Source organism: Patiria miniata, unplaced genomic scaffold (genome assembly GCF_015706575.1).
Source record: "Patiria miniata isolate m_02_andy unplaced genomic scaffold, ASM1570657v1 HiC_scaffold_1, whole genome shotgun sequence".
Taxonomy (NCBI): Eukaryota; Metazoa; Echinodermata; class Asteroidea; order Valvatida; family Asterinidae; genus Patiria; species Patiria miniata.
The window spans coordinates 37,377,570-37,402,528 of NW_024037047.1; the positions used below are offsets into that span (position 1 = coordinate 37,377,570).

Consider the following 24,959-nt stretch of genomic DNA (forward strand, 5'->3'; position numbering starts at 1 on the left):
GGTTGCCATGATTTCACAGGATGCTTGAGACTAGTATTCATTTGCAGTGAATAATAGTTCACTGAACCTCACATACAGTTGAGTAAGGTACAGTGAAATCTCGATGAGCCAAAACTGTTAACTCAAGAACCTCGTTAACTCGAAGTAAACATTTTTCAAATCCAAGTATGGCAAATCATGTATAAATATGCCCATTCTAACTCGAAATTTTGGACTGTAAACACCGGTTAAGTTGAACTAAAAATCACCAGATGCAGAAATGAACTTGCGTAATAAGGCCACAGAAAAAAACCCAACTGGAATCATTTTGCATAGTTAAGAAATCTCCCACAACCGCAATCAATCAACCCAAACTCGCTTATAGAAAAGCAACAAAGAGGCTATTAGCGTCCGTAGTATCGTTGAAGAAGCCTCTTCACTGCAGGGTAATTCCATGTCAAATCACCCAATGGGTTAAACCCCACCCCCTTCAAATTTGCTCATATTTAGTATGTGGGGTAATTTAGGCTGAAAAAGCTGAAATTTTAAGTTTTAGCGCCATCGGAAAAACGGTTTTTGTGCTACCGCCCCCCACTGTTTGGCAATTTTGGTCAAAATGGGCGTGGCCGCCAATTTTCAAATGACCATATTTCCATAACCTGTGGGCCAAATTTGTTAATCTTGGTTTCTTTTGAAAGGTAACATCATAAGGAATCCAAATTTACCATTACTGTTCATGTTGGAGTAATTTAAAGTATGATGACCTTTTGACCTTTACTTTGAACTTGAATTTGACCTTGTGGATCACGTGACCTTGAGACGAACTTAGATGAAAACTAAACCCCAACATGTTTTCTACAAAATATCCAAAAATTGGGTGTATAATATTTTTTGTTTGGTTTCTAGCTCATGTCAAAGTTGGTATACGTGTTGAAAAATGTGATATCCCTGTACTTGAACATATTTCAGGGACAAAAAATCCCTACTTTAAATCCATTAGTACACTGCATAGGGATATCACACATTTTGCAACACGTTTGCCAACTTTGACATGAGCTAGAAACCAAACAAAAAATATTATACCCCCATTTTTTTGACATTTTGTAGAAAACATTGTGGGGTTTAATTTTCATCCAAGTTCGTCTCAAAGTCGGGTGATCCACAAGGTCAAATTCAAGGTCAAAGTAAAGGTAAAAAGGTCATTATACTTCAAATAACCCTGACATGAAAAATAATGGTAAATTTGGATTCCTTATGATGTTACCTTTCAAAAGAAACCAAGATTAACAAATTTGGCGTACAGGTTATGGAGATGTGGTCATTTGAAAATTGGCAGCCACGCCCATTTTGACCAAAATTGCCAAACAATGGCGGGCGGAAGCGCAGAAACCGTTTATCCGACGGCTCTTAAACTTAAAATTTTAGCTTTTTCAGCCTAACTTGCCCAATAAACTAAATATGAACCAATTTGAAGGGGGTGGGGTTTAAATGTTAAAAATGTTTGGGTGATTTGACACGGAATGACCCTGCAGTGCAACTGACTACGTTCCAAGTGAACCGTGACTAATCTCACAGGAAGGCCGAAGACGCAAAGTGGCCGCAATGGTCGTTGTAATCCTTTGAAGAAGTGCGCCTAGTACTACACACCCTGGACAGGCTGCGTAAAATGATCGCGAAACGTTTTTCGTAAGTCATTATTGCCAAACCCACTTCGTTTTTTTCACTTGGGATGCCATTGCATACAGCGTACACAATGCCATTGCGATCAGACTCCAGTCCATAACCACAACAAATCCTGGCTTTCGAGTTAGCCTGATCGCTACCGCTTGCCCAGTTGCAGCCAGCGCGCTGGTGGTCCAACCGCGGGCTCCTTGCAGTGGCCACATGACCTTATTGGAAACGCATGCCTGGCTTTCGAGTTACAATGTAGGCTGATTGCTACCGCGGCTGGCCCAGCTAGCTGCAGCTTGCACAATAGCATGGCCTCTATCAATCAATAGGACCGGTCATGTGGCCTCACAACAGAAAACCCCGAGCGATGCATCAGGTGGTGCTCGCAATGCGTCGTGTGATCGCTAGACTAACATCGATTGACAAACGAAACAAAGATTTGCTAGACAAAGTTACACAATTTGAGTGGTTTATTGTTGTATGATATATCTATAGAACAGACACTTTTAGGTAAGAAAAATATAAAATCTGAGCAAAAAGATGATTTATGATTGAAAAATACATCATTAATACCAGTAAAAAGAAGGAAAGTGAGCCAAATAACGTGTCACGCATAGCGAGTTATGGTGAAAGCCATTTATGGTCATTGGTATACATTCATGGTATTCATGTACGTAATCAATGAAAAATTGGGAACTTTGCATAACTCAAACTTTGGATATCTTGAATTTTCTATCCATTCCTTTGAGATTTGACTTATCGTGAACATCAAAACATCAAAAAACTACCAAATTATTATGACATGCGTTGTATTTCATAATAATTTGGTAGTTTTGTTTTTTGATGTTTGCAAATGTTGTGTATTACCTTTAAGGATCTCTGTTCATATTTTCTCTATTAAATTGTGCTTTCAGGGGATTTATGGAAGATGTAGAGTCCAATCGGTGCCTAGTCGAGGACAGAATCTGTCCCCTGCATTGCACAAGTTGCAACGAATGGGGTGAATGTCTAGGTAGGTGAAATACAAATTTTTTTTTTTTTATAAAGTAGAGGTATGATATTTTCTTGATTTAATTCATATTTTCGATTTTCGTGTAGAATTTTGTTATTGGTGTCATTTCCAACTCACTTTTCTCACGCAACATGAGGGAAAATCCATTGTACAATGATCACGTATGTCAAGCCGTACATATTGAATACGCGCACCAATTATCGCATACACCATGTCAACGTGCATGTAGTTTGGGTGTTACATCTTTGTGTAGTTGGTATGTACACAGTAAGGGACTGGAAGTTATCTGCCGTGGAAACTGGTGAAGTCATTGCCGTAATTACTTGGATGAATACCTGTCAGAACTTGGCACTCATTTCAATATGTGATTCATTTATTCAGGCAATTCAGCTTTACCAGCCTGCGATGCAACCCCATATTCAACCGTACATTCATATATGCATTCAAATCTAGAACACATGCAAAGGTGGTGCAAAACTCTCGGTATTTTCTACACAATCACATGCTGAATCAAAGGTTAAATTCAGACAGGACATTTTTGACCCTCACGTTCGAAAGTATTTTTAAAAAAAAATACCCGGGAAAACATGATGTGATTGTACTCCACATGCAAGTCTGACCTAGGGCTTTACTGCCTCAGGATTCGGCTGGATTCATGTTGAAGGTCAAGGTAACAGGATACCCACATGGTGTCTTGCCATTTTTAAACTTGACGGAGTTTTTGTTTGGCCTTGAACGTACACATTTCCAACAGTGAATAAAGCCATCAATATTAACACACCACACACATTGCATACCAAGCAAGCGGCAAATCATGTCCCATAGTGATGAGAACATGAGTGTTTGAAGCAAAGTTTGTGAAAAGAAACGTGTGTAGAATTTAGATTGGCACTCTAGCTGCTTGATTTTTTAGGACATACAACTTGTCGATAATTACAAAAATTGCAAATTGTCAAGGGTATAACTGTGTCCCTATTTATATACTACTTTTCAATGAACTTTCAAAGTTTTTATTATCGTGGTTAATGTATTTTTGAGTCTAGTATACAAAGTAACAGTAAATAATAATAAAAGAGTTCGCTTTTTAACTTATTATTATTCAAGGAAAAATGCACAAACATGACAAATGTGTACAGTCGTGTAATGTCACATAACATTTGAGCTGGTTTCTAGGTTTGCTTAGCACAACTTTGCAGATGTGTGCAAAAATTTCAACTCTATGATGGTGTTATGAAATTTGCTATTAATAACACAAATATTTCCACTTATTCTGCAGCATGCAAAGGTGGATATCAAATTTATTATGGTGAATGTATGCAACCAGCATCACAGTGCGCTGAGTACAAATACCGGGCTGTGGACTCCAGTGGCAACACACTATGTCGGGATTGCATTGCTCATTGCAAACGGTGCTTGGGACCACGTCCCGATGAGTGTTTAGCATGTGATACAGACTACCAGCTTAACAATGGACATTGCAGGCAAAACTGCAATGCTAAGCAGTTTGACCAAGATGGTGTTTGTGTTGGTGAGATGTAGTTGTCTTTCTCTAATATTCATAAAAGACCTGGTAACTTTTTGACATCTTAAATCAAAATGTTGAACATGCACTTTATTTGAATAGAACATTAAATAACCTTAAAAAGTGGACAGATTTACATGTACTCATTTCATTCCGAAATGAATTTCCGATTTTCATTCTGAAATGACTGGTCATGTGGTAATGTCATCAGGTGTTGAATAAGAAGCAATTTCGGGCAACATTTTGACCAACTTTATCCACAAATGATGAACTAAATCAAATATAATGTTCAGACATGGACACCTTTCGTTTGGGAGCAAACTTGCTTGACCTTTACTTCTGATATTACCAGAGTTCAAAGTAAGGTTAATTATAATGTAAAGGGAGTCTATATCCAAACAATGCATAAATGCATACCTAATCGATTGCGTAATACTCATGGGATGACATGGGACTGTGTGTGATTTGATAATCATTGTGTTATTTTGAAATATCAGTTTGCAACTTCTTTTATGTTATTCATAAGATGAGGAGTGGTAAGACATGTGCACTAAAAAGCAGGAGGTTGTGGGTTCAAGTCCCACCCGACTGCTTCCCCCCCCCCCCCCCCCCCCAGTTTTCACTCGGGAGGTAACACACTGAGTATACATTGTTCATACCTAGGTGAAGGGCAAAACCTAATATTGATTCTTTTATGGTAAAAATGAAAAAAGGTTTTATATTTTTACCATACCTAGCAAATCCAATAAGATATTGTGATAATATTTTGTGGTGTGGTAAGTCTTAAATAGGGATTATCCTCCGAGTTCAAAATCACCTTACTCTTACTTCTAGTTATCGGAATTCCAATGACAATTTAATGCAACATGAAACTTGAAATATTTACTATATATCCAGACGAAGTATTCAAACCTTAAACCAATATTTCCAAGACCTGAAGCTTATTTACAAGGGAATTCTTATCTGTAGTTTAAATGTTCTATTCTTAAACATAGCATGCCACCCTTCCTGTGAAACCTGTGAAGGTCCATCTCCATATGAGTGCACAGCCTGCCCAGAAGGCATGGTCCATACCACCAGCAACTCCAATCTGGGAGAGTGTAGCATTGGATGTCCTGAGGGAACATTCCGTGATCAGAACCAATGCCTTGCTTGTCATGATACCTGCCAGAACTGTGATGGCAACAGCCAAGACAATTGCCTCAGCTGCAAACCCCATTTCTTCCTGACAGGTAAATCTTATTGTGACTGTTGGTCCGACCAACAAGTTTACAAATGAATCGGAGCACCACATTCTTTCAATCACATTTAGAAGTATTTGTCACGTTTAACATGGCTCACAAATTTCTGACATGATGAGATTCTGCCAAATTTGCACTTCTGAGAATATTCAAGTTAACTTATTTTATTGTTATCCCTGTAGTGTTTCAAAACAATTCAACAGTTACTGCCCTGAAGAGTCGACAGTTAGTGAAATCTAAATTGTCCATTGATGTACATCAATTAGATTCTTTTTGCAACTTCAAGGCATGTGCACTACAGGTACATGTACCTTTGTTCACAATCAAAACAATGTCTCTAATCTTTTACTCAAACCAGTACCTTTATTTCCACTCATCTTCTACAAAACTTCTTTTCGTTTACAAAGTACCAATAACAATGAGGTTTGTAAATGGAATGACGCTGACATTTAAAGTTTTTTGTTCCTTAATTAAAGTACGGACCTTTTTGTGGATGAAGATTTGGTAACGGAATGACAGCCATGGAATGACTAAAGGTTTACCCTGTACAAAGAGTGTACACAATGATTATGAAATGCAAATGGCTGAAGTCAACTAATACAAAGCAAATGCTAATTAATCTTAATCTAGGTATTTGGTATAGTTACTAGTTTATGACAGTGAGTCTCCTTTGTCCATTTATGTCAAACTGATAACCACTAATATCCAAAGGATGTAACTTTAACATCATAATGTGATTGTGCCCTCACAAATTTTAGGATATGAGATGTACCAAATATGTTGGTCAAAACTGATTTTTGGCCAAACAGTAATTCAAACATGAGACTTTGACTGGAGTATTTTCTAAATATCAAAGAGAACAACAATAACTCAAATAAGGTTTGAGTTTATATCTCAGTGAATACATTTTAATGTTAGTAAGAGCAAATACTGGTTCAACTAGACTTACGTTTGTGGACAAACATATGGCTGTTCAAGTCATGTTATAGCCTGATAGTTTGCACATCCCAATGTTGGTACATACATGTACCACATTATCACCAAATCGGACCTGTAGTTCTGTTGATATAGGCCTTAAAAAAATGCATCTTTTAATGTGATGTCACATGACACTTGATGACGTCATCATGACGTAACTTCAGTTTTCATCTATAACACCTCCCGGTCTAGGTAAAAATTAAGTTACAACACAATCAGTACTGCAGATATTGGCCTTCAAAATATGCACTTTTAATATGACATCACATGTCATGTGATGACGCCATCATGATGTCACTTCAATTTTCATCTATAACACATCCCGGTCTAGGTACATACCAACTTTCTGCCCAATCAGAACTGTAGTTCTGTAGATATAGGCCCTCAAAATATGCACCTTTAATGATGTCGTCAGTGTTTGGCACGCATCTGCAAGTGATGTTCCATGTGTGCCAAGTATAAAGGCAATTGGATCGATGTAAGTGCCCAAAGTGCTGGGAACAAAGAAAACGTGTACCAATGCTATGGGCAGATGACAGAAAAAGAAAACAAAATCTTGACGAAAACAAAGAGTGTTTCGGCAGGTTTTGTGATTTGATGATGGAGGTATTTTGAGTTGGACAGTAAACTTGAGCAAAGGAGTTGCAGCAACGGTTTTGGTTAGTCCACAACAAAAATAAAATTATCAATCAACATCTAAAATACAAACATTTCCACTACTGGGCCCAATTTCTTGGCTCTGCTAACCACAGAATTCCGTGAAAAAAAAAGAGTTTTAATTGTATTTTTAGGTTTTATTGTTGTTCTATGAATTCAATATTCTTGTTTTTGTTATTTTTATTTTTCAAGACAAATTCTTCTCCAGAACTGTTTGTCAAAATGAAAACATTTATGAACTTCAGTTGTCAATACATGAATGCACAACCCACTGAAGATGTAGTTTTATACCCCGGCCTCAGCCAAGAGGCTTGAGGGGTATTGTCATCGCCTGAGGCGTCCATCCGTCGGTCTGCCCTGAGAGTATGTCGGGCCGTCCATCTGTCCGGGCAGCTTAGTTTCCGGATGATAACTTGAGTTAGAAAATGTTGTTTACGATTGTAACTTCGGTAGGGGGTTGCCCTTAGGAGTAGGCAAGTTTGGATTGGTTTTGATGTCAAAAGGTCAAAGGTCAAGGTCACCGTGGTGAGTTAAAGGTAAATGGTTTCCGGATTATAATTTCAGTTGTTAATGAGATTTTGGTGTCTAACTTTGGAAGGGGGTTTTCCTTTGGAGTAGGCAAGTTGGGATTGGTTTTGGGGTCAAAATGTCAAAGGTCAAGATCACCGTGGTGAGCTAAAGGTAAATGGTTTCCGGATGATAACTCGAGTTAGAAATGAGATTTTGGTGTCTAACTTTGGTAGGGGGTTGCCCTTGGGTACAATCAAGTTGGGATTGGTTTTGGGGTCCAAAGGTCAAAGTCACTGTGGTGAGTTTAAGGTAAATGGTTTCCGGATGATAACTTGAGTTGAAAATGAGATTTTGGTTGCCCTTGGGAGTAGGCAATTTGGGATCGGTTTTGGGGTCAAAGGTCTTGAGTTAGAAATGAAATTTTGGTGTCTAACTTCGGTAGGGGTTTGCCAAAAAGTACAGGCATGTTGAGATTGGTTCTGGGGTCACAGGTCAAGGTCACCATGTTCAGTTAAAGGGCAATTCCACGGTTACTCACGTTACATTTTTGATGTACTTTTGAGTTTCCTTGGGCTGTAATTACCTTACTGAAAAGGTTTAATAACTGTTATCCCCATGGTAGATAGAGTATAGACCTAGACCTACCTCAGCACCAAAGATGACATCCAGAAAATCGTGTTATGTGTGATAAACAAGATGCACAATATCGGTTACTCACGTTACGAAAATGTAACGTGAGTTAGTATCCGTGGAATTGCCCTAAAGGTTAATGGTTTCCGGATGATAACTTGACTCTGGCTGATGGGTTTCAACAGCAACGCTGTTATTTTTACAATTACATCATCATGACGTCATCATGGGTCACGTGATGTCACGTGAAAAAATAATAAATTTAATATTTGAATTTCAATTTAAAATCAACCGTGAGAGACCGGAACTTGAATTTTGCGGGAATCGACATGATAGTACATGCTCTCCATTTTATCTTGTTTGCCTAACATCACTTGACCCTTCCTTCTGGTCGAAACCGGAAGTGCCTAATAATTTGAAAGTGGGAAAAGATATAAACTTGCTTTTAACGATGTTAGTGTCTTCCTGTAGTAACCTTTCAAAAAAATTATTTGGTGACGCCATGAGGTGTTGGAGCGCCCTCTAGTGGCAGGTTAAAAAACAAAAGGCATTTTCACTTGATGTCTGTGGCGAACTTTTTTGGTAATCACTTCAAAATTAATGTACATGATGACCATAATGCAGACAAGACCCGAAAAAAATTGATTACGTCATCGGACCGGAAGTTAAATAAAACAATCTTTCAAACTGTATACTCGGCGTGTTACCTCCCGAGTGAAAGTTAGAAAAAATCACTCGGGTGGGACTCGAACCCACGACCTCCTGCTTTCTAACGTCGTTGAAGGGCAAAGCCCAGTTTGATTTATATCACCCCGATGCAAATTCCATCTTAAAACAATCTTTAAACCTTAAACAATTGCTAAAAAATCAACCATGAGAGATATAATCAAGATGTGGCTATGTATAGCCCAGTAAATATAACTCTGGAAGTTTCTGGTAATGACGTCTCAATGATGTCATCAAGTGTCATATTACAAGCAAATGAAGATTTCCATATTTAATCTTTGAAAATCAATATCAAATTAACTGTTACATATTTGATTTTGTTTTTTATGACAATCGATACAATATTGCAGGGTCTTTATTTTGGTATTAAGTGCAAAATCATGTGACCCTCTTGGTTGAAACAGGAAGTGCCTTATAATTTGAAATTGGCAAAAAATGTGAACTTGCTTTCAACGATGTGAATTTCTGCCTAGGCTGTACTTTACAAAAATATTACAGGTGACGTCATAAAATGTGAAAGCGCCCTCTAGCGGCATGTTGACTAAGTTAAACATGGCTTAACCCTAACCCTGCCAGACGCAACACAGTGCACCAGGTGGAAAAGAACTGGTGCACTTTGATTCATTCAGCTGCCAACACCAGTGCATGAATGGCCAGCTCTGAAATGATGAGAGCTAAGTCCCACTGAACAATGCCACAGTTGTATCCTGCTGCGTGCAGTGACCACGGACTCTGAGGCAGTGTGGCCTTGAGACTTTTCCCCTGATGCATCTTGCTACATTTGGCAGGCTTGTCACTTAGTCAAGTGTTGCATGTTGCTGCGTTTGGCAGGGTTCTAGCAAACATACCCTGGAGGGTTAGGGTTAAAACATGCATTTTGAGTTGATGTATGTGGAAAATTTTGCGGTAATCCATGGCCCAACAACACCGTGTGGTTGTTCCTACAACCTCTAGTTTATTTTAGTATCCCTACTTCCATGTGACTTGGAATTAAAGTCAATTATACTTCATTTATGGGTAAAATAGTCCATTCTTTTTCACAACTATTTTAACATTTTTGTAAATGTAGCAGGACGGCAAAAGGAGGCTGGCCCTCTAGTTAAAGAGGACCATTGTTCTAAATTTTATGCAAGTAAAATTATTTACCTATGACGACGACAATGACAATGACGACAATGAGCTACCGAACTTAGATTTAAATTTATTTCTACACAATAATCAAGACGATCATATTCTTTACACAAGGCAATAATCCATGATAAAGGTAAGGCACAATAAAATAGCACAGGGATAAAGGTCAAATGTCAACACATGGCTGGCTACATACATTACAGATTACAGATCGTGAATCATCCGGCCTCAAAATGAACACAATATTCTCATAAAATGATCACCTTATACACTAAAGTACTCACAGGGATGAGTCTATAATACTAACCTTCCAAAATGATATAAATTTGGAGCATGGCCAGAGCCATGCTCCCTACAAAAAGGGAGAATAGATGCCCCAAATTTGTGGTGGTCTTCCCTGTTCAAGTCTCACAGGAGAAAACTTGTTACAAGTTGCCTTTGTGCTTCCCGCGCGAATCACTCGCGAAACTTTTGGATTACAACAGAGAACACACTTGGTCTCCCTACATAAACAAAAATAGGATTTATAATTAAATGCATTATTTTTACCCCTAAAACAGTGAATATTTAAATTTGAAAGTCAGATCTACAAAATGTGGACTTTAAGCTTTCATTTCGTTCAAGTGTCATGAATGTTTTCTTTTTTCATCGCGTAACTCTTGGATGGAATTGCCCTTAGATGAATGTTGTCCTATACATGTACATGTACTTCCTTTCTGTAGGGAATCAGCGATGTGTACAGACATGCCCTGATGGTACCTACCATTACCTTACTGATGATGACAGTGGTTCTCCTAGTGAGTTTGAATGTCGCCCCTGTCACTCTAGTTGTAACACCTGTTATGGCCCACTGGAAAGGGAATGCACCACATGTCATGACAGTATGTACCGTCTGGACCACGAGTGTGTGGCACACTGTGGAACAGGGTAAGCTGTAGAAATAGACCATTTCACTACATTATACAAATATTGACTGCCTCGAGTGGTGTAGTAAAACTAGCCTCCTGAAGTGATCCATGGCCATTCTATTTGCCGAGGGAAAATAAAATGCTTCATGGATCACCAAGGGAGGCTAGTTTTACTTCACCACGAGATCAAGATAAAGCATTCAGTATTTGTTTTATAACACTTCACCCACAGATTCTGCTTGATTTTAATATTTTAAAGTATTTGAATCTGAACACAATTAAAAGAAACTTCAATTTCAACACAAATTTGGTGGGAAATGTATTTCTCTCTTCCAAACCACCCCTTCAGGAAATGTTTGACCCCAACTCTGTGGCGCGCTCTCTTGGGAACAATACGCACCACGCGCAACGCTTGACGCGCACACCAGCATGCATTTGCACACCAAAACTGCACCATGGGAATCGTACTTTGGTTGCTAATGGTAGAGTACTTTGGTTGCTACGGGTATAGTACTTTCGGCCGTGCCCTGAAACATAGCAAAAATAGAAATTACCATGTGACTCGCTCTCAGCCAATCAAGACACAGAATCTGTGGGTGAGGTGGTGTAATCAGTTCTATGCAAGCATGGTAAGTAGAGCACAATTTGCTTTGCAATGCATTGGAGTAAAGTTTTTTTTCAAATTCCCTGTCCTTTTTTTTAATTCATAATAATGTCCTCCATCATTCGTTCATGTATCAGTGAAGTAAGACATGTTACTGTTGGTGTTAAGAGTTCCAACTTGCAAAGTATGTTCCTTTGCTGACATGCCAGATGTCAGTGACATTGGATGGCTGAGTGTGCCTATGTGGATCTAAATTAAGAGGCAGTTTCATTGTTGTTCGTACGATATCAGTATTTGTTTCAGTGTTTGCCCAGTTTCCTCCTTCTGCTTCCATCCCCATCCACAGGCCGGTTGGCAACAGTGACAATGGCCACTCCTCCCCAATAGAAAAATGGCCGATTTTCTAATGGATTTGGTTTGGGTAAAACACTCATCAGAGATATCATTTTTTAGTGAACGGAAGGGGTGTATGGTGGGGGACACAGATTCATTGAATGTGAAGTCATAGTGGACGTGACCACCACTTTGTGAGGTGAGTGCATCATGTTGTGACCCGATCTGCTGTCAATGTGGCGCAACGGGTAGGGGGTAGGGCGATTTTGTACCCCCCCCACCAGGAGGACAAGAGAACGGATGAAGAAATATAAAAAAAGGAAGAATGGACTGGAAGTCAGTATTTTAAGTCACTTTTAACGTATATTCATAAATACCTAAGACAGTTTACGCATTCCTATTGGTCGAGAGCCTGTCACGTGGCCGGGTTTAAACGGATAATCAAGACATGGCTAGTAGGTCTTAACACTGTTCTAGTGTCACATGAAATTTGGACTCCCATGAAATCCGGTGCCTATTAACGTTTCATTGGTTGAACGTTCACATTCCTCACGTATGCATGTGCGATACTACCAGTGAATCAGTATTTCATGGTCCGAAAAACACACTACACTTGCCAAGCTGCGTTTTGCACGACATCGGGCAGTACGCGCACGCCAATGCTCTTATAAGGAAACGACTTGTGGAGGGGCATTCCATATTATAGTCAGAGGGGTGTTTTGTAAAACATGAAGTAAAATTGTTGAACAGAATGGTTGGCAACGTCTAGTTTTTGACTTGTTTTGATTTTTTTACCGAAAAGATTTGTTTCTTTGACCGAAAAGGTATTTATGAATGGGAATAAATATGTGTTCGGTCGGTATTAAACACTCTGTTTAAGACCGGTAGGAGTCTGGATGGGTGAAAATTACCCTCGGCTTCACCTCGGGTAATTATCATCCATCCAGACTCTCACCGGTCTTAAACAGAGTGTTATAATACCTTCCGAACACACACTTTTCCCTTATTGAAGACTATCGATATGACCAAAAAACGTGACTATAAATTATTTTGAACAGCACCCAAGCGTCAAATGAGAAACACCCCTTCCCCCCCCCCCCCCCCCCCCCCCCCCCCCCCAAAAATATAAATATTTCCTTGGCCCATTAATGTTAAATTTCTGGTCTAAGGAGTGTGCAGTGTCAGGATGGACTCGTTGCTCTTTGTTCTTTTCAGCAGAATGTCTTCAGGATGCAGAATTGCTTTTATTGACTTTCTGTCTTCCCTTCCACCTCTTTCCCAGGAACTACCCTGGAAAGCAGTCAGTTTGCCAGCCCTGCCATTTTGATTGCATATCATGCTGGGGTAATGGGGACAACCAGTGCATCACCTGTGCCAATGGTAAAAAACTGTTGGATGGTCTTTGTGTGGATGAATGCCCTTTGGACCATTACCTTTCCCTGGACTTTGGTGCTGTGTGCAAGCCATGCCACGTCAGATGCAAGACCTGTTATGGTGAGAATACAATGTTGGCACATTGTTTAGGGTAAATTACAGACAGCTAAAAAACCATCAAACCAGATGGTTCTAGGACTAACACTTTTGCACTTATCTAACTATAACTTCAAAGCTAAACCAGATCAGGGTAGGGAATGGAGGAAAGCAGCGTCCTTCTTCCACTCCATTTGTAGTTTATATTCATGAGTTGATTACCTAATGTTTGGCAGAAATGATGGTTGGCCCATACTTTTTATTATGATGTTATTTGGTTGTGCTGTGGTCACAATGAGAGGGCACTTTTCACATTGTTGCCAATGCTTGGTCAAAAACAGTATAATTTCTGCTATTTTTTAATCCAAATGTATGTAATTGGTACAAATGTTTCAAATTTTAATTCAACATTCATAGTATTTAAGTTTTCTATGATAAAAATACTTAGGGTGTGATTTTTGTTCCAATAACTAATTTCTTTCTGACCCAATTTGGCAGTGTGCTGTCCAGATTGGATTGCAGACTGCATTGCAGTTGTTTCAACTTACCTTGACTTCTGTTCTAGAGAGAAGAGTTAGGAAAAAGCAAGCACGCTTTGAATATGAACCAAATGCATATTTGTATCAAAATAGCCATCTGACTTTAATTTGATTATATGTTTGATTAATTCCATCGTTTTTATATTCATTCCCTTTTGTTAGACATGGGCCCCTTCAATTGTCTGTCTTGTCATGAGGGTTATGAACTTGAAGACAATGTGTGTTACAGCAGATGTGACCTTGGCACCTACTATATCAATCATGTAAGTGCTTTTATCAGTGTAGACCTGGGCCCAATTTCATGGGGCTGCTAACCAAAAATTCCACACTTATCCTCACTATTTTTTGCTAACAAAGGTAGCAGAAAAAAATTTGTGTTAACCTTGCAAGTATAATTCCTCAGTAAGCAGGGAAATATGCTTACTGTAAGGCCACATTTTTTTGCTACAGTAAGCAGGAATTTTTCACTAATGGTCATATTAAAGCCATGAAATTTGGCCGTGCTCTTTTTAGTCGAGCAGTGACAAACAAGTGACACATTTTGAAACATCATTTATCAAAACTGTTGTGTGCTTAAACTATCCTAAAACTAGAAATTTGTTGTCATTGGCATACATGTACTTGATACATGTTCTTGAATTAGTAGAATGTATATTAAGGAGAATAGTGAACATGAACAATTGGACTGTCTGGGTTTATGCCACTTGTGCTTTAATATATGTAAACAAGTCATGAAAGGAAACTTGTACAAGATTGAAATGCTCAGCTGCTGGCTTGTGTCACTTATCCTGGGCTGTTTTCATGAAGTGCTATGACACTTCCCAAGCAATGTCTTAATCAGCCTCCTGTCCCAGGTACTTTAATTCAGATATCATAGCTCCACAATTTTGTTCTTGCCTGGCCTTTATGAGATTTTGGGTTGATGTCTTGTGGATCTCTTGCAAACATCAGTTTCCTGAAGAATGTAAACATTGGAGTAGGGATGATTGGCACAAAGTCCTATGGACTAATGAATCGAAGCTCAACCTATTCGGAAGCAAGCAGAGAGTGTATGGTGAAGGAGGAATAGTGCAAGGCTCATAGCTGATTAAATCAACTGTCCTACTGTCAAACAGCATGGTGGTCAGGTGGTGGAAATGGTTTGGGCTGCAATTTATACGGAAGGAACTGGTGATTTATTTACCAAAAAAAAAAAATGGATCAGTGGACAAAACCTGCTTGTTAGAGACACCGACTAGTAGTGTAGGGGTAGCCAAAACATACCTCTTACTACTGTTGGAATTACCCACACCAAAAAGAAGCAGCTGGGAAGTTGAATATGATGGAATGGCCACCCCAAAAGTCCCGACCTGCACCCTGTTGAACAAATATGGGACCCTATTGGCACGTGAAATTGACAGATTGAAAGAAACGTTCAAAGAAAGTCTTTGGATTGAACTTCAGAAGTGATGGAATGACATGCTTTGAAGAGATTGACAAATATATAGACAATATATAGGCTTGCAAGATGCCAAGCTGTGATTGCTGCAAAAAGGGACCTCACAAAATATTGACCTCATTAGGTTTGTCTATAATTCATGTACATTTTTTCCTTCATAATAATTAATGCTGGATTAATCACTTTTCATTGCTCAGTTGAGTAACTTTGAAAAAAAAAGTTACTTGTTTTGCATGAAAGACCTGTTCCCAAAGACTGTTCAGATATTCTGTAAAAGTGGCTCTTCACCAAAGTGCCTATTTGTGTCGTTGTTTTACATGAGAGCTGTTTTAAGTGATCTGTTGTAATTTGTCACCTTACCCAAGACTACAATCAGCTAATGGGGGTGGAGTTTGCTTACAGTGTTGAAAACATCATTCTAGAAAGGTTTAACAAAAGTGGCATTAAAATCTAAAAAATTAACCTGATACCGCAGGCTAAATGCATGAAATGTTTTCTACAGTATATCTGGCACTGTTTTACTTTTACCGGCATAATTTCTTTTCCTCCAGACGCAGCATTGCATGCCTTGTGACCCAAAATGCCAGGAATGTTATGGAGCAACTGACAAGCACTGTATTGCTTGTCACAGTGGCCAGTCACTATCCAAAGTAGATGATGAACACTACACATGCTTGAGTTGCTGTAAAGAAGGCTTAGATGAAGCAAATTGCTGTCAGTGTAACAAGGGTAAGATTTTTAATAATTTTAAAAGAAATATAAAATTTGAAACCGGCATTAGGTCATCCCCGATTCCACTTGCAACAAGCACACAAAACATGCCGTGCCACAAAACTGGAAAATCGTGAGATTATTGTGAAACAAGTGGCATCTCAACACAGAATAACCGCAACCATACTCATAGTACAACTATTTAGCCGATTGACTGTTGTCATGACGATTCTGTGGCATAGACATGATCACGTGTCTTGTTCAAAATGGTGGCACGCATGCTGAAGGAAGATGTTAAGACAAACTGTATCTAACCAAGATTTTTCTATGTGAAAGTTTATAATTGTTTTGATGCTGATTTAATTCTGATAAAGTGTGAACATAACCAAGCATGTAAAAGAGAAAACTAATAAAATGTGATGTTGAAGAAAAAGAAAAGCTAGTGAATTTTTTGGCTCAGCACGTAGCTCAGGTTGCTCGCACCGGTGAAGTTTTTGCCTCCCAAGGCAAAAATGATTAAACCGGACAGATATTTGCCTCACAGAGTTGTAAGGCAGAAAATGCAGCAGAAATTGACCGCACACGGTGTGAATCAATGAGCTGCGTGAACATTTGTTAGGTTGACCTTGGGAAGTGCAATTATTTGACACAGAATGACTCGTTAATACGTATACAATGCTTTTTTGTCAGAATGCCTAATACTCAATAATCTTCTTGAATGACCACTGAATATCAAACTAGAAAATGCTCTCTGTATTTCTAAATAAAAAAATGTTAAACTGGCTGGCTTGTATTATACATGTAAAATAGAATAATGAATCAGCAGTGTTTGTATAAACCATATTACATGTGTTTACAAATTGGATATTGTGGTCATGTGATGCCAGCTTTCAGCAAACGGTTCTCTTCTGCACTGCAGAAATGTGATTGATGTAAAAGTGGCAACATAAACTGTTTAATGTAGGCAAATAACATGCAAACTATGGTTGAATGTTTGAGTCGCCCGTTGGTTGCTCATCGGTTGTCCGTTGGTATGACGGTCACAGCTCAGTCAACCATGAAATGTAATGACATGACCAGGGTGTCATTCTAAAGAGGAGATTCAACCCTAACAGAGGATATCTCCCTTTGATTCACATGTGCCCTACTTCTGTTCCAATTAGCAATAATATCTCCGTTTCCCCCCCCCCCCCCCTGTATAGTCATTTGGTGACATTTCTTGCAGTTTTCCCACTCTGTTTTTGCTTTACAAACAAATGTGCAGAAATTAAACATGAAATGTGAAATGAAAGTGCATTAAACTTAATTGCTCTATCACATGACTTAAGATTAGCCTCCAGTCAAAATGTCCACAATGTGTATGCTTAAGTGTATTTTCTAAATATTTTCATCATTATATTGCATTCTAAATTTTCATTTCAACAAATTGATATCTGTACAGATGAGCAGTGCATGGAATTACAAGGCAATGACAATAGTGAGCAGCCTGTGGTCGGGCCCAAGCTTAACCATGGTGCGATTGTCTTTGTTTGCTTCCTGGTCTTGGCTGTCTTCGGCCTGTTTTTTGGCCTCCTGCAAGCACGTTCACGTAAGAAGCTCTGCTGGAAGAACACGTATGAGCAGTTACCAGCATTCTACAGCAACAAAGGAGAGCAGCCCAAGATCACACTCAGACAAAATGCCTTGCCTAGTAGTGATGAAGATGACTACTTTGACGACAGCGAAGGTGACATCTAGACCACAGATTTGAATATCATGTTCATCCTAAGGACATCCCTTCAAAAATCACCATTCTTATGAAATGTGTCAATATATCAAAGATCTTGGCCAGCCTTGTTTTGATCTTTTGTGGGTTAATTCTGTGCCAACTGTCCAAGAACTGTCAGGTGAAAGACTCAGATTTGGAAGAACTGTTTAAAAAAATACTCCCGTGAATCACATTCAACCATGTGAAAATTTGCTATCATTCCAAGTCGTTTGTAAGGTCCTTACCTTACAATCTAAGTTTTTCTTTTTAGTCTTGAAAGCCTACCTTAAAATTGTCACACGGGACTCAACTAGAAATGATATGAGCAGTAAATGCAATACATTTTCTATAAATCTGCTATCGAAAGTCCCTTGATATAAAGATCTTCCCCCCAAAATTACACCGACAACAGTTATTATTTTCTTTAATTTTTGGAACACCCTGGAGGCTCCATGGAGACTCAAAAAGGTTTAGTTGTACATATGCACTAGGTGCATATCTTTAATTTTTTAATAGATTTGACCAACGACTCGGGGGATTTTTTTTGGGGGGGGGGGTGGCCGGTCAGGGTCTGATAATAGGTCCATTAAGAAAAATGTATAAACTACACTTCCTGGATGAGTAGTTGACCAGGTTGTCCTTTACCCCTGTAGCTAATACTTTTATATGTTAAAATACTTGATACAACGCCTGAATAAATCCCTGTCTTTCCAAATAATGAACATTCCACATTCATGCAAATGGAAAGAACCTTTCACGAGGTGATGGATTGAATGGAACATTCCACAAATTTGGCTTCACCTTGTGGAATGGAACATTCCATCTGTCATCTCATGAAATTATTCTTACCATTGGATGGATGTGAAATAAGTCATTATTTGTATAGTATCTAAAAAAAAAAAATAATAATGTCTCAAATTCTTCATTTTAAAATTGGTTTTGGGAAAAGAGATATCTTTAGATTTTTTTAATTCCAGAAATATTAATTTGCTTTCATTCACCCCACTGACCATTTTCAAGTAAGTGCAGTGCGGTGATATTGGGGAATAATGATAAATATGCACATGTAACTGACGCAACAGCAAACTGGGGTGTGACTTTTTTATCAGTAGGCCAATTCTCACAAAGGACTTGTGGAATGTGTTTTTTTTTCAAGTCCCCTCCAAATCTTAGATGGACATCCACCTGCAGGCAGTCTGCATGGAATGACCTTCATGCTCACAGTAAGCCTGGCTCAAATAGGAACAAGATTCATTTGCAAAAGTCTACCTATGCCTTTGGGTTTGGGTTCAGGGGCTGATTAAGGGGCCGATTTCACGAAACTCGTCTTATCTTTGGACGTCTTGGGACTTAAGACGAGTCCCTGTTCTAAAATTGATCATAGCTAAGACGCATTCTAACTTTGATTTTGCTAAGACGCATCAAAACTACCAAATGTTAAAGCTCTATATCCTTTTTTCTAACATAAATATATTCATAACTTAACTGGACAAAGTCTAATGAAATAGTTGTCTACCCAACCACTCTGCATTTGTAACACCAAATGTGAACCTCTAGTTTATGTTTGTTTTTACCGCTTGATGAACCAGTCATTCAAAAACGTGCAAAACCAATTTCCTGTGTGCAGACGAAACACAAACTTTAGCAAGAAACATAACTCTACTTAAGAAATATCACATGCAAGGTAGTTCTACACAAGATGCGATGGAGTCATTCTTGCTCCCCGTTTTAAAAAAGGTTGACTAGTTATTGGCGTATAATAACATTTTGTAAATAAGTTATTTTTATGAAACCTACCCACATATCAGAAATCATTTCAAATCTGTTTCTACAGCAGTTTTCTTCCTCGAAACTGTAACTCCAGGCCGACACTCGTCTTTAACAAGAAGATATTGCAATGATTTCCAGACAATTATTACAATTAATGCATGTATTTATGAGGTAAGACAACCCGCAGAAAGATCATAAGTGAAGACGAGTTCAGCCGCGTTGTTAAGGAAGTTATGACGTGTTGAACGCGTCTTAAGTTTGGTGAAATCGATCCTAGGACCAGTCACAAATCAAAATGGGGTCCGCTCATAACTCCGACATCTCATAGGTTCGACTCTCATAAGTCCGACAAAATCGCATCCCCTAACCAAATAAAGGCCCATAAGTCCGACGCCTTGTAGGTCCGACACCTCGTAGGTTCGACAATTAAATTACTTTTATTTCTGTCCATAAGTCCGACGCCTCTTAAGTCCGACAGCCATTATTAATTAATACAAACATTGCATAAAATGTCAGAATGTTAGCGCCTTATTGTTAGAATTAGCGATGATTGACATTAACCCTAACAGAACGCAACCCATCAAACCCCAACAGCATGTTTTGTTGGAATCTGTCAGGATGGGTACAGTACCCGTAAACTGGCAGTCTTTTACATTGGGTTGGCACACCTTATGAGACGTTGGACCTATGAGGCGGAATAAATAAATGTTATGCCTCATAGGTCCGACGCCTCATAACTCCAAATTTCGGACTTATGAGGCATCGGACCTATGAGGCATCCGACTTATGATACGGCCCCATTAAAATGAGTAACCCTTCCTGAGACTCTTTTTAGAGTTTCTTGAAATCGGCCCCAGGTGCATTAGTGGTAGTGCATAATGACTTGACTCTGCTAAGCGCAAAATATTTTGTACAATTGAACCACTGCCCATTTTATCAAGACCCTTACAACAATTACATGTATTGCCAGCAAGGGCATCTTTGCGGAAGAATTGTCAAAAATGGAAAGCATTCATGTATGAACATCAAGAGATTCTGTAATGAACTGTAGCAGAGGCTGCAGATTCAAGGGTCTGGTCCATTGTAAGGATGAACAGTTAGCCGAAGTGAAGTGCCTTTTCAGTCATTACATAATGAAATTCAGCATTTATCTAGCCTAGTCATTAAACCTGTGTAGCATTACTGGGGAGTGTATTAGTTTGTGTGTTCAGATTACTGTTTAATAATGGTGTAGTGATTGAGAAGAGAGTCATAACAACCTTATACCATGTGATTGGGTAACATACACGTGGGATACGTGTGTCAAAAGAGATGTACAGTAGTCTACTTTACAATGTAAAGCATTGGAATTTGGAAATGGTAACCAATTACATATCCAAAGTGAATCATTTAATTATGTCACTACTTATATTGCTGCTTATTTCTTATTGATGAACAAAATGCTCAAACAAATTGTTTTGTAAAAATGGACTAGAATGATACCCATGAAGGAGAGACGTGGCTCTTGTGAGCAAGTCCAACAGTATCATCTACACTCCCCACATTAGTGTTGTGCAAACCAGACCCAAAACATGACTTTACAGACCCTTACATGTACTTGTTTCAAGTTATGGGCTTGTAGATGCTGGAAAAATCAAGAAAACCAACCAAGGAAACCAATCATGTTCTTGTAGTCTGGTTCCGTGACCCCACTTAAGATAAAACAGAGCAATTTATAGACTTTGGGGAATTGTAAGGTCAGAGAATCAGTCTAGCATGCCTGTACCCCTTCACAAGTGAGTAATCAATTGCAAAGAAAATGCAGAATAACTGAATATGAAAACTTAGGAGCAGTTTTTGAAAAAAAAAGCCAGTTTTTTTTCTTGAAAATGTCAGCACACCAGGAGCGACGATTTTACAGGATGCTTTAGACTGTCATTCCCTAACAATCCAGTAAGGTATTTCGTGATAATTTGATCATTTCGTTTTTGATGTTTGCAACTCAGTGTTGTATCTTCCCTTTAAGCAGTAATTTCTTCGAAAATTAATAGTGAGTATTTTTATATCATTTAACATGTCTCGTCGTGATTGCAGTACTTAAATTTCCTGTATTAAAATCACTTTTATATGGTCAACATTTGTATTAACTCTAGTAACTACATTTTCAATGCAGGTTGTAAAAAAGTTTGTGTACTAGATTTGTTTTTTCTTAAGTGGAGTGTTACATGTATGTATATTTCATTTTTAATAAGTTCTTGTAGAGTACGCAGTACTGATGAAGATGAAAGCACTTTAACAATAAATATGGGAACATGTTATTCTTAATTATTGTACACCTTTAAGTTATTAACTCATTTACAGAAATCATTTTTTTGAATTTATAACAGCTGGTACTTTTTCTTACAGCTTTTCCATAACCTTTTGGCCATTTGTTACACTTACAGAATTTTGCTTTTGATTGGAAATGATATTATACTCCTCCCAGGATTTGTTTCAAACTTGGGGTGCCTATGTGTCAACAAAACACTGGGGTTTTCTGAGTGGGTGATCGGACGGATTTCTGATAAACATTTGTTATCAAACAAGTTTGCGTTCTCCCCACAACTGTTTTCTAAACAGTTTCATCAACCCTGATCCCACAATGCGCATTTTACTGTAAAGTCACAATGGTGTCATTAATCAAATTTCAATCGATATCAGTTTTAAAAATGAGCAAATTGTATTATTTATACTCATGAACAAAATGGTTAATTGTGTTCGTAATTTGTAATCTGACACACCATACCTTGATTAGGGGTGTGCTTTTAGAGATAATGTTGGAACACCTTATGTGTTTATATGTTTTTCTCAGTAAGTAGAGTTCTGTGGATGCCCCTTATGGCAATGGGTACCTGGGTACCTGTACCATTTCCATAATGGGTATCCACGGAACTCTACTTACTGAGAAAAACATGAAAACACAAAAGGTTTGCAAATAATTTAAAAATCTAGCAAACTTATACATCATTGTCATTTGAGTGCGTTCGATTTCTCCCCCCATCTTACTCGCGCCTGGCTCCTCGCGTAATGACAGACATGCGCAATGGAGTTAAATAAACGAACGGTTTTGGGTAAAGTTTCGTGCAAGAGCTGGAAACATGGGCGTCGCCAGGATTTTTCTAAAGGGGGGCACAACATGTTTTCCCAAAAAAATCCTGTTTTTCTCAACATATTCTCGATTTATCAGTTTAAGAGGGACATTTTGCCCCCCCCCCATTAAATTTACACCAATATGACTTCTCGTTTCTTTTCTTTTTTGTTTTCTCCTTTTTTTTCCTTTCCTTTTTTTTCTTCTTTTCGGGGGGGGGGGGGGGGGGGGGGGGGTGGTAACCGGCTCGGCGAGTCGGTCACTTTGGCCAGGCTCAAGTAAGTGCGAGAAGTCATGTGAGAGATTAATTGAACGCTGTCGCACTTGCATGAGTAAGCGCGGGGGAAGTAATCAAACGCACTGCTTTATTAAATCTGAAACACACCCAAAATGGATGTATTTTTTAGGATGTTCTTAAAATGATTGACAGAGATCAGATGTGGTGAAGAGTCCAAACTACATGTAGTATTCAGAAAATTTCAAATGGGTACATGTATTCAGAAAAAAACGTATACTTAAAAAAAAAAGAAGATGACAAATATCCTGATGATGTCATTGTGATGCGACTTTTGATGCATATATTTTTTATGGAGTTGTGGTGGTGTTTTAGAAACGATCACAATGCCATGTTAAGTCTAAAAAAAGAAGGAAAAGAGAAAAAAATAGAATTAACATTCAGCAATTTGTTTAATGGGAAAAAAAAGTTGTGACAATATAAAGTAGGTATGCAAAAATACCCAGGTATCACGAACAGACTTTTGAAATATTGAACAACTTGGAAAGTAAATGTGACATCATCATGACATCACTTGTTATTTTGTACTGATTATTTAGTATTAGTTTACACAAAATTTCAGCTTGACTCAAACTCACTTCTAGAGATATTGGACCTCTGGATATCTAAGTCAATGTCATATGACACATGAAGATGTCATCATGACAGTATTGCTTCCAGAATATATCACTGTTGATCTTTTTGTGGGCCAAAATTGATTAGGATACATGTATCAACTGTAGAAGTGACCAAAGTCCCATCCAGAAAAAAAATGTACAATTCTGGTTAGAATCGGTGAAAAAGAATATACAGGACAAAAGTAACAAACACATGTAGCTTTTCCAGGAGCTAAACCCAGTTTATATTTATTGCTGAAGCTTTGACATGTTTGATGACATGGTTTACAGTAGGTCCTTGCCCCTTGTGCAGCCACAGATAGGGGTGAAGTTGCGAACTTTTTTAAAACACTGGCCTTTGTCAGTGGATTTTAACAGCATATGACTTAATTTAACTAAAAAGAATGGTAGTCCATTTTAGTTAATTGTTTTTTTCTTTGCGTTTTTGTTTTTACTGGCATGGTGTAAGCTTATATTATGCAATTAAATGTAATGAGAAGTACAGTATACTGCAACATCTAGTACTAATTGTGAGAGGAAATTATTTTGTACCCAGTGTTTTTTACAATGTGTATTTTTGTACTAGGGTTTTCAATAAATAAATGATCATTGTTTACCGGTAGTTTACTTTCTGTCCCCAGTGCTTGTATCTAAATTGCAGTTTTGAATTGTTTTCACATGCTTCTTTCAAAACAGTGGAACGAAGCGATGCATCCAAGATCTCAATGGAAAGCTTGCCGCCCATAGTTTATGATAAAACAATAATTATGGTGATAATGTTTATTATACAAATATTGAGTGGCTCAGCGTGGAATGGGAGGAATATTATCGCAACTTAAAATCTGGACTTTTCTATTTCACAAGGCAAAGCCGAATGAACTGGAAAAGTCCAGATTTTACCGAGCGATAATATTCCTCCCATTTCACAATTTAAAGCCACTCAATATTTGTTTCATATAACTGACATATACATCCTTGTCATTTGATATATTTGATCTTTTATTTCAATACAAAACTGGAGGAAAATGTATTTCTCTCTTCCTAACCACCCCTTCATGAAAATGTTTGAACCCAATGCAATACGCGCTACGCGCATCGCTGAACGCGCACACCAGCATGCATTTGCACACAGATACCGCGTCATGGACTAACTGTTCAATAGTATTTCCCATTCCCCATGGGTGGATAGTACGTTTTGACCCGTGGCGTGAATGGGAGCAATAACGAATACCACGTGATGTGAGTTCCACCAATCAAATGACAAGGATCTGTATGTCAGTGATATATAGTTTAATATTACCCCTTTAATATATATCGTGTTTTGGGGACACCCTGTATTTCACCATTGGGATTACAACAGGGGAAAGATGCAACACCACATACTG

The 24,959-nt window shown here is 38.4% G+C and overlaps 1 protein-coding gene across 2 annotated transcripts in view; it reads left to right on the forward strand.

The window, feature by feature from the left end:
- LOC119729736 (proprotein convertase subtilisin/kexin type 5-like) overlaps positions 1 to 19,461 on the forward strand; it is a 101,928-nt gene extending 82,467 nt beyond the window's left edge. For both annotated transcript variants that reach the window (XM_038202454.1, XM_038202463.1), the window contains exons 24-31: positions 2,565 to 2,662; positions 3,939 to 4,190; positions 5,180 to 5,416; positions 10,780 to 10,984; positions 13,185 to 13,396; positions 14,074 to 14,174; positions 15,901 to 16,078; positions 17,502 to 19,461. In XM_038202454.1, the coding sequence (XP_038058382.1) occupies positions 2,565 to 2,662; positions 3,939 to 4,190; positions 5,180 to 5,416; positions 10,780 to 10,984; positions 13,185 to 13,396; positions 14,074 to 14,174; positions 15,901 to 16,078; positions 17,502 to 17,797 (1,579 nt within the window). In that variant the 3' untranslated portion in view covers positions 17,798 to 19,461. The remainder of the gene's footprint in view (positions 1 to 2,564; positions 2,663 to 3,938; positions 4,191 to 5,179; positions 5,417 to 10,779; positions 10,985 to 13,184; positions 13,397 to 14,073; positions 14,175 to 15,900; positions 16,079 to 17,501) is intronic.
- The last annotated feature ends 5,498 nt before the right edge of the window (positions 19,462 to 24,959 follow it).